We start from the raw sequence: 16,043 nt of genomic DNA, 5'->3' as shown, positions 1-16,043 counted from the left end.
CTATGAAAAGTAAAAGGAGACCGGTGAGATAAATTTCAATAATTATTTGTCTATATATCAGAAGTATTTCAACATGTAATCAATATAAAGTTATTGATTAGATATCTTATATTCTTTCTTTTAACACTACATTTTCAAAATCATATGTGTATTTCATACTTGCAACACTTAATTTGGACTAGCCACATTTCAAGTGTTTCATAGCCCTGTGTGACTAGTAAATAAAATATTGGTAAAGATGAATAGGTAGACATTCTTAAAACCCACACAGCCATATGAACCCACTACCAGCTGGGCAAAAATGCGGCAGACTCTCTCCAGATTGGGATGATCATTCATAAAGTAAGAGTTCATAAGCTGGTTTGGCTGACATCATCCTTACCAGAACCTGAAAATTCTTCTATGAAAGAAGGTTCTCACCCAGAAATGTTTTAGCTGGGCTAAAACAAATGCACATGACTAGAATTTTGCTCCTGCTTAAGGGTACTGTCCTACATGCGATGCTTAAAAATAATTGTACCTACTATGGCAATAAGTTTCATTTTCTATTGGCATTTTGAAGTAGGGTATAGCCATAATTCTCTATTAAAGTGCTCTATTCAAAGGATATTAGATTTTGAAGTATTCAGAGTATTTCCAAGCTCCTCATGCTTTTTATTTTTATGGTTTTATTTATGGGAAACAATTCTAATATCTATTTTCCTGGGTCTAGCTTTGACTCACAATATTCTTCTAGAACTTTCTTTGTTTCTCTCCCAGAGCTTTTAATTTTTTTTATGTTATTTTTGCTAATTAAAATGTTGGGTTCTTAAAAACATTTAAATGATAATTTATATGTTCTTCTTTGCTCAGAAAAATATAAAAAGGCTGATTCATATAACCACTTGGTGGATGAAGTGTATCATTGTTTACTTAATGGGTCTACTTCATCAATCTCTATGTCCCCATCTGGTCAAGAATTTCGTAACTTTTATGTGAATCATTCATTTTAGTTTTCACTTCAAGAAAACAATTCTATTGTTACTTGCAGACTGTGAATAATAATTTCTAGATATACAATAAGGCAAGTACACTGATGAGAGAAATAAAATATTCACATGCCGTGAATAAATGGAAAATCCCACATTTAAAAATGAACCCCAAGAGTCCTTCAGTCAGCTAGTGGATGACTTTCCTAATGGTACCACCAATGAAATTCTTTCATAATAAAAAAAATGTTAAGTATTAATTGCACATGTGCATAATTGAATAAAGTAAATGTTTGTCCCTGAACTCAAAAGTATTGATTAGATCTAGACAGCAGTCAGTGTGTTTTCAATTAAAGAGGATTGTGTTACAATGATATAGTTCAGTAACAGAGTTACTAGGCTATGAGATTAACATTTATACCAATGCTCCAGAATTAATAGCATTGAGTATTATAAATTGTTTGCTAAAATAAATTATGAAAAACAGTAATAATAAAATTTTTCACTGACACTTTAATAAGATATTACTTTTCACTAGAGAAACCATAACTTGGTCAAGCCCTGCAAATGTGAAGTCAGGAAATTACAGTGGCAGAATAGTAAAATTATCTTTAATAATTTTATTTATTGACATATTGGTGACATTTGTGTGGGTAGTAGCAGTTGTCTTTGTAAGAGTTGGTATTAGCCTAATTCTTTCTACCTAATCTTGAGCTTAACTGGAATTGAAATCCCTTCCATTTAAAAAATATGTGTACTTTGGGGCGCCTGGGTGGCTCAGTCGGTTAAGCGTCCGACTTTGGCTCAGGTCATGATCTCACAGCCCGTGAGTTTGAGCCCCGTGTCGGGCTCTGTGCTGACAGCTCGGAGGCTGGAGCCTGCTTCAGATTCTGTGTCTCCCTCTCTCTGACCCTCCCCCATTCATGCTCTGTCTCTCTCTGTCTCAAAAATAAGTAAACATAAAAAAAAATTAAAAATATGTGTACTTTAACCCACTTAAAAATAGTGAACATTTTTTCACTTACCTTGACTTCATGTTTTTTGCATATAGTAAATACCAAAAAGAAAACAGAGTCCAGGATTAAGTTCTCATTTTTCAAATGTAACAAAGAATTTATGAATTAACTATATGTTTATGGATCCTGGATTAAATAATTGCATTGTGAAATATGTAATTCTATTTGATGCCCAACATACTTTTCTTTCCTCTTCCTTTCCTTTCAAGGTTATGTATATTACGTATTTTTCAGCAGCAATAAAAATGACGCTACACCAAATAATTAGTGGCTTGCTGGGATAAGAACCATTCTTACCAAGATTTTTTGAAGATATAGGTTTTTTTTTTTCAGATATAATTATGAAATTTACAAAACAAAACTAACTTGCCAGAACATATGAAGTTCTGGAAGTAAGGCATATACTGAAGGATAAAGGAGTCAGCCAGGTGAGGAAAAGAGGGTGCCAGAAGGAGGATATGCAAACTCTTTAGACGTCAGCAAATACTTCTATAGTCTCTTGACTTAGAATTGAAGACATACACCTGATTGTGTTCATTGGGCTATCATTTATCCCATTTTACATCAAATATGTCAAATTTCAAATATTGAAAACAAATTTCATTCACTACACAGATATGTGCTCTTCTTTTTCATAAGAAGAAAAAGAGACCTTGAAGCTTGTATATTCCATGGAGTGTATATTCCATAGATTATGTATTATGTCGAGGGTGGTATGAATAGTAGGTCAGTCGTTACCTTTTCTTTTCATTCTCTCAGTGTACGTTCATTTATGTACCCATGCCATTTTATGCATGTTGGTTTGGCAGTATAAGGACAATCTAAAAAAGAAAAAGAATTCGTGATACTGAGCAGTTGAACAAATAACTTTTAAAAATTTATTTTCAAAATTGACCCAATGTATCCAACCTAACATGAATAGTTACTTTTCCACAGGAGGCTTTATGGAGACTGAAGCTGCTGCTCAGGAGTCCCTGGGGTTAGGCAAACTTGGAACTCAAGCTGAGAAGGATAGAAGACTGAAGAAAAAGTAGGTTTGGAGATTTTCTTCCTCTATTTTCTAACTTGCACTTACTCTTTATCATTTGTGGGGGAGTTAAAAAGACAGTCATTGGAAACAATAGACTAAGGCCATTGTTGTTCTAGTATTCCCTAAAACTATTCAATTCTGGAGTTTTCTGGTTCTGCTGAGCTACGGTTTGAAATAGATGTACACATCTCTGATCTGTAGTAGAAATCAACAGTTTCTTCTAAGAGACCAATGCATTGATTGCAAAACTCATATATATTTAAAATATTTAAATGTAGCCTTGTAAGTAATGTGATAATCTATTTGATATGAAATTCAGGGCTGAATTGGTATGATAAAAAGGGAATGTATACTATTCAACTTCGTGTTTCCTCTGACAATTAAAGTATCTCCTCTTATACAGGAGTATTTAAAAGAATATTTCCCTGACTGATTGAACATAAATTTATTTTAGACCCAGAGCAGATTGTTTTGCATCTGGCAGGAAATTATAGTGTATCTTTTCATTCATATATATAATATGGAACATTTAAATGATTTACAAAATTGGCAAATGTTGAGTCGCAGCAGCTGTTAGAAAGCTAGTGGGGTCCATAAGTAACATATTTTTAAAATACAAAGTAACATTTTTCAGTGATGAACTAGTACCTATAGAACATGTTCTTTAAAAGCCAAAGTATTTCTCTCTTCTGGAATCTATTGGTGGGTTACTTCTTTTCCTCTCCTCCTTCTCATATATTTTATTACATTGTGTTTGTAGTTTTTATGTTTACTTTCTTTCCTATGAAATAATATTCATTGCTCTAGTCATCATTATTGTAGCAGATGTGCTCATGGGGTTATAGTATTCAGTGTAATCAACTGACTTCATATTTTGCCTTCTCATTTGCTTTACAGATGTTTACTAATAATGAGGAAATACAGACTTGCAAGTTGTAGAAAAGCTCACTAGCCTAATTATTTCACTAATGTTCTACATAGTCCATAATACATATCCAATGTATAAATATATCCAATATATATATTATATTTATATACACATATATATCCAAATTTAATAGAAATACTGTGCAGAAAAAAATTACCTTGAGAAGATTATTTCTTGAATATAGCCAACTGCTCGGTGTTATTCAATACTAGTAGATATTTCTTTTTTCATTAGTGATCACTAAATGTATAATTAAATATTATCACAATCTGTTTGAAATGTCTTACCTTTATTAATTACTATCAAGGATTTTTTTATTCAATTTTTTGCCTCTTTATTGAGAAACCATTCTTCTAAAAAATCTTCTTTTGATAAAGTCTTTACAATTTATTTCAAGTGTAAAGAACTTTCAATTTTATTTATTCAAAATTACTTTAAGTCTAAAGGAATAAGAGTGATTAAAGCCCAGCCTGGCTAATGAACTTGTTTTATTTCACTTAAAGGTTAATTTTCATTTCTCCTATAATGAAATACTTACATATAATGGCAATTTGGCCTGTTTTCACATTGCATGCAAGGATGATATTGAGGCAAACAACATAGTTCATTGGTTGTTTATGGAACCAAATTAAATGTCCTTTTCAACAGCCACTAAAATTAAACATTCCAATTATGCAGGATTTAAACAATAATATATTTACATTTTATCTCTTTCTGTTGGATTGACTTAATGTTAACTTTATGGAATTATTTCCCAAATCCTGACTACCCTCATAGTCAGAAACCAGTTTTAATTCTGGACTTAGTTTGAAGATTTTACTGTACTTGATTTTTGAGTGTTATTTTGCAATATGTTTTGGCAAAATATAATTTTATAATGTGTTAAATAAAATACTGGTCTTTAATATTAAGAAGAATATTAAGAAAATTCTATAATATAATAATAACATTTCTCAGTACAATTATTTCTTATAGAATAATAGTATTTGGGTTAAAATGGATCCAACAAGACAAGGCAGCGTTGATTAATGGAAGGACAGGAGTATTTCTGGTATTATTGATTATTCCATGTGTATAAATATGTAACCAGTATTTATGAGATGTATGTAAGTGCTAATACTTATTCAGGACTTGGATGACACTATGCCTTAGTTTCTGGATTACCAAAATCTCATCTAATGAGTTTTATAAGCTAGACAAAATAAATAATTTCATATTTATTAGTCTTTCAAGATGGAGGAAAAATCAAATACATTTTATTGAAAAATAAACAAAAGCAAAAATGAGGTAATTTCTTTCAAAATTTTGAACAATTATAGTTTATGTGCATAGTCGCAATGACTGTGGCTTCCTGCCAATTGTTTATCTACATTCTATCCATTGACCAAGCCAAATGATGTTTCTAGCATGAAGTCTAGCATGAAGGTCTAGCATTCACTGCCCCAAAATTCCTATCAGAGCTTCCTTAGTCTCAATGGTAATAAGCAGAGCTGAATAAAAATCTTATTTTCAACTTTACTAGCGTATCAGGTATCTACAGTTGACAATCTGTGAATTTAAATTTAATTGAGAGAAATCTTATCTAAAGAAGTTAGTTATGACACATTTTTTTTAAAAAAACCCATATGTGGGAGATACTTACAGAGAACAGCATGCAAGATAGTCCAGATTCTTGCAAAGTTCAGAAATTTGTAATGTTGGCATTCTCAAACAAAGGTCTAATTTGAGGCACATTTGCGATCCAGTATATTCAACATACATAGGTTAGGACAGCTTACTGGCTCTGTGTCCCTACTTCATTCTTTTACTTTGCTTTGTGATGTAGGCATTTGTTTTTCTTATATTTCTAGTTATTTCCCTATGATCAGAAATAGGAATAGGACAATACTGGATCTGCGAAAGCACCCACTTTCAAGAAAATCTTGCCAACCTTTCCCTTCCTGAGTTGGGTAACCTGAGTTATCACTCAGGTGCTATCCCATCAGAACACAGTCTCACCTAGGCCTGAAGTTGATCTACTATTGTTCTGCCTGGTTTGCTTTTACTATGCCTTATCTTTACTACACTTTCCTTTAAAGCTTTAATTGCATCCATTGTTCCAGCAGGTTGATAGAGGGTACAGTTAATACCTACAATGATTGTGTCAAGCTGAAACTCATCTAGTAATTCTTTGAGTACTTCACATTAATTTTTCTGGTCTTCCCCATTAAAATTTGACCAGTTTTTCTATAGCCTCATGGTATAGCTCTCCTAATCTTTAAGCATTGAGTCACTTAGTACTCTCAATATGTTCTCTTCATATTAAAATTGTGATTCTTGTAGTTTTCTTGATGTGGGCTGCTTCCGGAGTGTCACTGCTCTCTGAGATCTTGTCCATCATCCTTTGTTTGATTTCAGTGGACTCCAAGCACCTTCTCTGACTCAACACATACTAAATGGCATTACCATTTCTAAAATTCACATTATGAGCAACTAGACCTGAGAATTCCACCTCTTCCCTTTTGTAACTATCATCCTGATATTTAAGAACTTATTTCCCTTTCTTAGCTCTCCAGCTAATGTTTTAATCTAAGACCTACAGCTACTTGCTCAAAGTGGCCAACTGAAGGCAGCCACGCAAATACAAAAGGTAATTGTGTGGCATGATAGAAACTGTTGCAAGGTCACAAAATTACATGGTCTGGCTCATAAAAACCTGAATTTCTTTTTATTGTTTTCTCTGAGCATAATATTTTTATTGAAGTATAATTAACATAAAATATTATATTAGTTTCAGGTGTACAACATATTCCAAGTTGAGAATCTATTTGATGATAGACAAAGGAGTCAGGCAATTAGAGATCAAAATGTCAGCTTTATCACCAATCAAATTGTTAGAATATGACTTAAGTATATGGCAAAAAAGGGGTGGTTTCCTAAAACTGAACCCCAAAATTCAACAAATTTACCTGACACAGAAAAAGCTGGGTTGTCACAGACTTGCAAGGTGTACAAATATAATCCCCACTTCTCCTTGAAAATAGCATCTACAATATTGTGATTTTTGTAAATGTGTCCCTCTAGAATCAAGGACTATAAACTTACAAGGAAAGAAATGAAAGTTTAGGTCATTAGCATCTAAAAGAATTTTTAAAGTGTCAATGTTAGTGTATTTGTATTAATATCTCATCATATTTCTTGTCTTTATTTTCCTGGAATATATTTAGCTGACAATTTCCCATATCACCATTTCTAGAAACATGATGTTGGGTGTGTGGCAACCTTCCTGAGTCCTTAGAGATCTGGAAATACATTTTACATCTAAAATTCGTTGATAATGGCTAGAAGTGTACAACTATTGGTTTAAAGTAATGTCTCTCAAAACTTTAAAGCTACTGTTCTTCTTGCCTCTAGTTATATCTAATGTCAATTAGTTGTCACTTTTGTATATATCATGTAGGGCTTCTTCTCTCTCTCTCTGAACATGTTAAGATTTTTCTCTTCGGGGTTCAGAAATATCATAAGCATGTTTGCATTCAAATATTTTTTGTTTCATATTTTTACTTTATACTTGCAATCTGGAGACTTGTTAACCTGAACTGTTTTACATGTACTGACTTTTAAAAATTTCATTTTTAGGCTCAACTTTACTTCCAAGAAGCTTATTTTTAGAGACTTATGAGATTAAAGATGAACTTGTTTGTTTCAATAGTAATGTACCTAATTCTCATGACAGTCTTTGATAGTCAGTGAACATATTAAAATTGACAGAATACCCTGTAAATGGATACATATCTCCAGATATATATGTTCTGAAGTCTTTATCCTAATTTTTATCTGCTGATTTTCCTCCTCCGCTTTTACACGGTATATGTTTTTTGAAACGTGCATGTATACTGAAATCTTTTGTACCTTGAGACTAAAACTGAAAAGTACCATATAAATATTAATACACTAATTTATCATTTTCACTCTTTAGCTATAATGTAGGTAATATATTATTATTATTGTGTTAGATATGTTATATTCTTCCAAATGGATATCATTGCTAAATGAATATGGATTTGAAATCAATTTTTCAACATCATTAAAATGAAATTAACATTCCAACTCAGCTATCAGTAGCATCCTCCAGAGAAGCGGTTTTATCCTTGAAGCATGGCAGTCATAGTTAATCACTACCAATGAATCTTTATGTTAGAACTTCAAAGACATAAAAGTGAAGCTCTATAGATTTAGTTAATTTATTTCCATTGCAGTCCTAAGGGTCTTCCTCAGTGCATAATCTTTAATGTGTTTTGAGACTCGGCACTTTTAATCTTTGGCATTTGGAAGGTTCAGAGTTTGCATATCTCTAAGTAAAATAAATATCACTGAAAATATTCATAATTAGAGGTATCACATAAATTCCACTACATTCTCTCATTTAATAAATATTTATTAAGTGTCTGTGTGCCAAGTTAAACTTATAAATGAATTGCATTCCAGAGGTTAGTTTGTAAGACATGTGTTGGAAGCTTTGAATACATTTTCCCTTCGAAGTAGTGCTATATATATTGAAGGTAAATGTCTTTGCTTCCTCCTCAAAAATCTATTTTGTAAGCCTATTATAGGAATTGAATCTGACTAGATAAAGCAAAAATGAGAATTCATAGTAGGTTATTAGAGTATCAGAGATTTCAGAAACAACAGAGCCAGCACACCTCCAAAATTTCAGCAGTAAGAGATTATGAAATATTTCTGTAGAGTGTTATCAAGAATTCATATTTTCTTTCTTTCTTTTAATGTTTATTTATCTATTTCCGATAGAGAGAGAGCATGAGCAGGGAAGGGGCAGAGAGAGGGAGACAGCGGATCCGATGTGGGCTCTGAGCCGTTAGCTCAGAGACCAGTGTGGAGCTCAAACTCACAAACTGTGAGATCACGACCTGAGCCAAAGTCAGAAGCTTAACCGACTGAGCCGCCCAGGCACCCCAAGAACTCATATTTTCTGTGTCACCTAAGTCCAAATTTTAAATTCCTAGGTGAAAGCATGTGATTGGCTTAGTGAGGAACAGATATGTGTGCTTGGGTCAATCAGTTATAGTCATAGGTTCGTTTTATACAGACATGACTGCAAGGGGAACATCTGGGAACTCAACTCAAAAGGATCTAACAAAATAAAATACTTCAGAACCCAAACCTAATGTTCTCAATATTTCTCTGGGAAATGTGTCTCAATTTCTTACTCGAAACTTCACAAGTGTGTCTTCTCTACCTGCACTGAGCTAGCGCTAACCATTGCCTTGCCATCTGATCCTACGTAGCCATCTGACTCCAACCATGGACAATTGTAAAAAATTCCCTAAACCTAAGAAAATAATAACATCTGAAGGCTAAAGGCCAAAATGCATTGATTTTTTTTTTTAGGAAAATTAAAGCTAAGGAAAATCCAAGTGTTTTTATAACTAACTATATTTAGATATATTTTATCTGTTTGAAGGAAGGAAAAGAATTCAGAATGAATAGAGCTGCTGTTTTGAGCCAACAGTGCAATGTTCATAGATCGGAATAAGTAGAACAGAAGCGCTATATAGTCTCTATACTTTCTGCTCAGGGGAAACATTTATGATATGGAATGATTAAAATAAAAATTAGTAATAGGAAATTAAAACTTAAGATAGCTACATATACTAGAAGAATGATCTCCTTTTCTAAATAAGTCCATATCATTTGTCTTTACTGAAGTATGTCCTAGATTAATAGAATACACAAATGATCATTTTTTACTCATTCCCTTAATGCCTATTATGTCCCAGGAACTGTGTTGGAAACTACTGATATTCAGATTGCACAGTTCCATTTTTCAGAGCACTTGTAGAAATACAGATGTGAAAACAAACCATTGCACCTAGGTATTTCAGAGGCCATGATCATTTCTCTAAATCACTAGTCTTTGAACAGAATAAAAAAAAAAGTGCCGCAAACCTAAAGCTACCTAATGTTCTTATTTCAAAGTTGTTCTCCAAGCTAGGGACTGCTCACCTCATTCTTAGTTGCCAAAATAAATCTATAATATTTATTAGATTATTTTTTGATCAGTAAGAAAGGAGATTATTGATTACCAAGAGTAAACGGAATCCTTTAAGAATAAACTGTGCCCTTAAACTTTTCAAACATTTTCTAGACATGTAGAGGAGGAAAAAATACTGTCGAAACACCATTTATTGAGTTCAGCAAGGTATTTAATTTACTTCTAAACACAAGATTGGATTGGAACTAACAAAATGGGTTTCTAACTGATGAAACCATTGTAACCGAAGGGGCTGAACAAAAGAACTGGTGAGGACTAAGTAAAATAGAAGGTGACAGACTCAGTTCTTTCACAGGTGACTTAAATAAGAGTATCAGATTTGTGGAAGAATGAAGCTGGAAGACATAGTTAAATTTTTAGATAAATTATTTTATTTAAGGAGGACCTTTACATAGAGGTCCAAATCTAACAAGATAAAGTTTAATAGGGGTGTTTATATAATTCTACATCCAATTTTACGACTCTACTTACTGGTTACTTGTGTATGGGGGATATGGTATGCGTGTAGGTATAGAGGGATCTTAACTGCAACTCCTAAGATCTCTGTTTCTACAAAAAAGACAAGTTAGCAATGTCTAGCAAGGGCGTTAATGATTTTCAATATCGATAAAAGCAATGGATAGGGCCAAAATTCTATGTACTGCTCAGATTATAGTTGGATATTGTGCTAATTTCTGGGAAATATACTTTAAGTGGATATATTCAAACCAGTTATGTTCCAAGGAACATGACCAGTATAGCAAGATTATACCAAACATGTCTTCAAGGTATGCTAGAAATAATTAGGAATGTGTGGGGGTATAAACAACAGAGATCCAGATTCTGCCAAAAGAAAGAACTCTCAAGTAAAGAAGAAATCCTAAGAAAATAATAGGAACTAGGGCAGTGACTTCTACTCAGATGACCAAACCAGAAAACTAGGCTTCATCTTTGCCCTTGGTCGTCCTTGTCCTTATTCTTCCTTTGTGTACCTCTGTGCACCTCTGTATACTCTTGCTCCATATACTATCTCTTTAAAATCTCTCAAATGTATTGGTTTTCTTCTTTCCTTTTTCAGACCATCATACTAAAACCATGATACGTTCTTGCCTTCCTGTAATCCGTTCTTTGTACTTCAGCTAAAGAGATCTATCTAAATTATATTTCTGAACTTGCCTAGAATCCCTCAGTTATTATCTAGCTTCTCTAGGATAAATTCCAGATGACTTTATATGGCCCATAAGTCCCTGCATCATCTGGTTCCTATTTATCACCAGCCTTATCTCTCTCTACTTCCCATCTTGTATGTTATTGTCTTAATATACTTAATATCTAATACTTGTTTGTAATTACCCCTGTTCCATTTTCCTCCTCGTTCTTTGTATAGTAATGATAATATTTATTATATATGTAATAAGAATTTGATAATCACATTGAGCAGTTACAGTATTCTAGGTACTATACTACATATTTTACATGTATTATCTTTTAATTTTCACAAAGCCTTCGAGGTAGATTTTCCTCCACCTATGAGGAAACATAGCTTTCCAGGCACTGTACGATACAAGAGTCTGGATCTCTTGAGTCCAGCCTTTTTCTAAATTATTTGGGATCTCAGGGTAAAGCTGCAATTTAAAGTATGTAGTTGTTTGTCAGCTGGACCTTCATATCCTATATATTTGAATGGTTTATATAGGGAGTCAATAGAGAATCCCTCACCCTCTGTATACTCCGAAAAGAGTAGCATATTTTTTTTTTTCTGGAGGATAATTAGTTTGTCATCTGACCTTATCCCATCTTTCAACATGAGCAATAAATATATTCAAACCAAACTATTTTTTTAATACTGGGAAGAGGAGATAGTTTCAAAGCACAAAATGTAGCTGTGTTATAAAATTGCTTTTTTTCATATAATTAGCCACACATAATATCTCCAAGTTTGATGTAAGAATGGTAATGAGCACTTACAAATAAGCTATGTAAGAAATGTAAATGTGTGCTTGAATCAATCTTACACAATTCATTCCAATAAAACTTAAAAAGTTAGTATCGAATACCAAGGATAATTAAGCTCCTTTTTTAGAAGAAAAAAGTCACTAATTAGGGTACCTTTAAATATAATGCTGACATCTTAATCTGGAAAGAATTCTCCACATTTGTTTCCACAAATATAGGATCTTATATTGGCTCTGCATAGGTTTTTCATAAGGTCTTTGAAGATGCTATCTCTTCCCACAGTTATTTAAAATTAGCCACCTATCAAATAAGATTCTCTTCTTTGTTTCTACATTTCTAAGGAGAGCAGTGATTATCTGTATCTTATTTCCAGAGCTTTATTTTAAAAACTAGTTCTGTATGTCCCCTAAAAACATATGTATGGATATATGTATATTTTATGTACATGTATGTAAAAATACATAGAAATGTCTTTGTTTCAGATTTTACAGAGCCACAACTTTAACTGTGTTTGACTGGGTTAGATTTGCTAGGCAAATGAACAAAATTCTTAGAAGAATAAAGATTTCTTAACCTCTTTAAAAAAGTCTCAAAAATCTCTAACTATTTGAAATTAGTATTAACTTGATTTTTTTTCCTTCTAATTTTTCCTTTAAATTTTAGGTTAACATAGTATAATATTGATTTCAGGAACAGAATTTAGTGATTCATCATTTACATACAATACCCAGTGCTCATCACAACACGTGCCCTCCTTAGTACCCATCACCCATCTAGCCCATCCCCCACCCACCTCCCTCCAACAACCTTCAGTTTGTTCTCTATAGGAATGAGTCTGTTATGGTTTGCTTCCCTGTCTCTCTTTTCCCCCTTCCCATATGTTCATCTGTTTTGTTTCCAGAATTCCACATATGAGTATTTGTCTTTCTCTGACTGACTTATTTCACTTAGCATAATACACTCTAACTCCATCGACTGATGAATGAATATAGACAATGTGGTATATATGTACAATGGAATATTACTCAGCCGTCAAAAAAGAATGAAATCTTGCCATTGCAATGACACAGATGGAACTAGAGTGAAATCGGTATTAACTTAAAAGAAAAGTTATTTCTGCAGTAGTGTGATGATGAGCCATACTGAAAACTTCTGAACCATTTCCTTTCATTTATAAAGATCACTAGAAATATGCTTGACTATTTATTTTCAATGTGTCCCATGTCTTTATACATAAAGTAAACCTTTCCATCACCCTGTGGTGCCCTAATATCCACATAGATCACCCACTCACAGTTTAATCTGTAAGTGTCATGGCTTCCAATGCCATTCTCTACTCAAGTCAGACACCTTCCATGGTCATATTCTATATCATCTCATCTCCTCCAAATCACTCTTATTCCAAAATTACTAATTCTTACTAATTCAAACAGATCATTCCTTCCTAACCATAGTCTCCTCTCAGCTTTGCTTTGTCATTTTCTTCAACTATCATTTTTCTTAACTTGTATCCTTTCCCAGCACAGTTGCCCCTTTCTGTTCTCTCCTTGCTTCCTATTTAGCTTAGATTCCATGTCCATGATGTCAACACACTCAAAAGTTCCTCATTTTTTTTTTTTTTTTTTTGCTCTTCTTTCATTTGGTTGTATCCACATGCCACTATTGCTGCCACCAATGAATTTTCTTTCTCTATGTCTACAACTGAACACCTTTATGCTGCTGGAGAACATTATAGTACAAGACTTCGGACCAGCTTCCTTTGGCATTTCATCAGTGCCCTGTAATTACAGTATTTTTCTCTTACCAATCTTGTTTCTACTCCTTGAAACTTTTGTTAGAGAACTCCACTGTTCTCAAAGCTGCATCCTCTGCAGATGAACTCACATTCTGCTTTAGAGGGAGAGAAGGAAGAAACCATCTGAGTGCCCTAAATTATTTGCTGCCAAATGCATACTAACACTAGCCCCTCTTTTGTTTTATTACAGGAAACTAGGATACTCTCTTGTGTGAGTGCTCATCTCTTCCCGGTCTCTCAGTCATGTTGTGCTGACTTCTTATTTGCTCTTATACTTTCAAAATCTGCTCTCTTCTTTAAACATTCTCAGGTTTCGCCTATTAAAGGAAATCCTTTCTTTATTCTACTTTTTCACATCAGTTGCTACCCATTCACTCCTCAATCTGGTATTAATAATTGATTGTAAAATCCTTCTGAGTCACCAATTTGAACCTTAAGAAGAGAGAAGCAATCACATTTCACATATGAAGCTCATGTAGTGAATTATGTATCATGTGAAGTTTTAACATTCAAAGTTGACTAGTTTATAAACAGGAAATGGCCCATTCATGTAGTAAGAGATCTAGAAGATTAAAATGAGACATCTGAACAGTTTCAGGCACCATTTTGGAAAAAAGACAGATGTTCGCTGGTAATGTCTACTTGTGTCTGGATGTATGCTGATGTTCCCAAGGAAAACATGCCAATAATTGGATTTGATCATATTCATTAAATGGTAACTTAAAACCTGTTCTTTTTCTGTGTCAATTAAAACTTGTTATTTGCCTATTACTCACAGTGATCTTTACATGAAGAACATTTATTTTTCACAGAATCTGTCTTGATGTTATCATAACCTTGACAATCTGGAGTGAAGAGAAAACGAATAATGAGGTTATGTGTTATTGTAAATAACTGCTTGTAGGAAAGAACATAGAAGAAAAATTAAATACTTTATCCAGATGAAAAAGCTCTGCAAATATATATTCCCTCTGACATGAATTTAGAGTATTTACCACTCTGAGATATGTCAGAGTCATTTTATGACTAGCTTTTTGTCCTTTGCAGGACTTTTTTTTTTTTTTTTTTTTTTTTTACATCATGAGCTGAAATCCTTAATATTCTAAAGTGAGGTAACTGCTCAGTATTGCTTTCAATTGACTCTGGAGAATAAGAAAGTTCATAAAAACTCTGAAAAATCAGAAAACTTATAACAATTGATAACAAATATATTAGAAATTTAAGTAATACTTTTTGAATTTTTTTTATATTTGTGTTTCCTGTTTGTTTCATAATTTCTCTTACATTTTATATTTAAGGTATTTTTATTGATATTAGTTTTCTATTTTTGAAAATGCTAAATGAATACATGGGGACTATTAATATTCCATTGTGCACATATTTAATCAACTTGTTTTATTGGAGAGCAATTACTAGATAACTGGTAGGCTGAGAAAGATGATTTTGTCCATGGGAATAACTGACCCCAAATGCTTTTGGCAATTTTCCTGGAAAGCTCAGAAATTGCCTTTTTTAAGAGCTCATCAAAGAGTTCACAGATACGTTGACAGGAAAGCCATTTTAACAATTTAGAAACTGTCTCTTTTTGGTTTTAATTTTCTTTCTGTTCCATGTATGATGTAAAAAAAAATGCCTTAAATTTCTTAGGTCATTGTGGTGCCCATATGTATGGACATTTATATTTTTGTTTATGTGAATATTTAAAGAGCTTCCCACAGCTGTTCTGGAGCTAAGGTCAAAGAATACGCATTTCTCCAAAAGGCCTATTTAATAAAATAATACATGGTTTCTCTGAATGAATGCATTTAGATGAGGCACGTACAGGGTGTTTTCATTGCACGCCAACCTTTTCTTTATAACGACTGAGCAATAAAAAAGAAACTCTCTAAGTTGCCTAATATCTGAGATATGGATTTCTGCTTCATATTTTGTTATATTTAATATATTTTATGAGTTGTAGTAAAAGTTTTATTTTTTTCTAAGAATTAGTCTACTATGCTTGTATAGAAAATTTTAAATAATATTACCATGGCTTTTTGTTGAATAATTTAAATTCCATATTTTCCCAGTGCCACTACTATATCCAGGGAGCAAGTGGGCTACCTCAAAAATTATATTTAAATCAATGCTGTTTTGCGATGATTTATGGTAATATTGGTGAACCAAACTAGTTTCCTTTTTCCTCAGAGCAACATTTATAAACATCTGTCCAAATAAATGTTTCTGTCGAAAGAGACTCAGTTGGCACAAACAGCATTTATTTTGCCAGTTCAAACAGAGGAGAAGGAATTATTGTAGCAAGGGGAAAAGAGTCATGGG

The 16,043-nt window shown here is 33.0% G+C and overlaps 1 protein-coding gene across 21 annotated transcripts in view; it reads left to right on the top strand.

Annotated features, from left to right (window-relative positions):
• Positions 1-16,043, top strand: part of PPFIA2 (PTPRF interacting protein alpha 2) — a 477,637-nt gene that overhangs the window by 413,265 nt on the left and 48,329 nt on the right. For all 21 annotated transcript variants that reach the window (XM_045464340.1, XM_045464362.1, XM_045464361.1 and 18 more), the window contains one exon: positions 2,921-3,014. In XM_045464340.1, coding sequence (XP_045320296.1) covers positions 2,921-3,014 — 94 coding nt within the window. The remainder of the gene's footprint in view (positions 1-2,920; positions 3,015-16,043) is intronic.

The sequence above is a fragment of the Leopardus geoffroyi genome, chromosome B4 (genome assembly GCF_018350155.1).
Source record: "Leopardus geoffroyi isolate Oge1 chromosome B4, O.geoffroyi_Oge1_pat1.0, whole genome shotgun sequence".
In the NCBI taxonomy this organism is placed as follows: Eukaryota; Metazoa; Chordata; class Mammalia; order Carnivora; family Felidae; genus Leopardus; species Leopardus geoffroyi.
The sequence above is the reverse complement of the archived record's forward strand: the minus strand, read 5'-3'. Positions and strand labels throughout refer to the sequence as shown.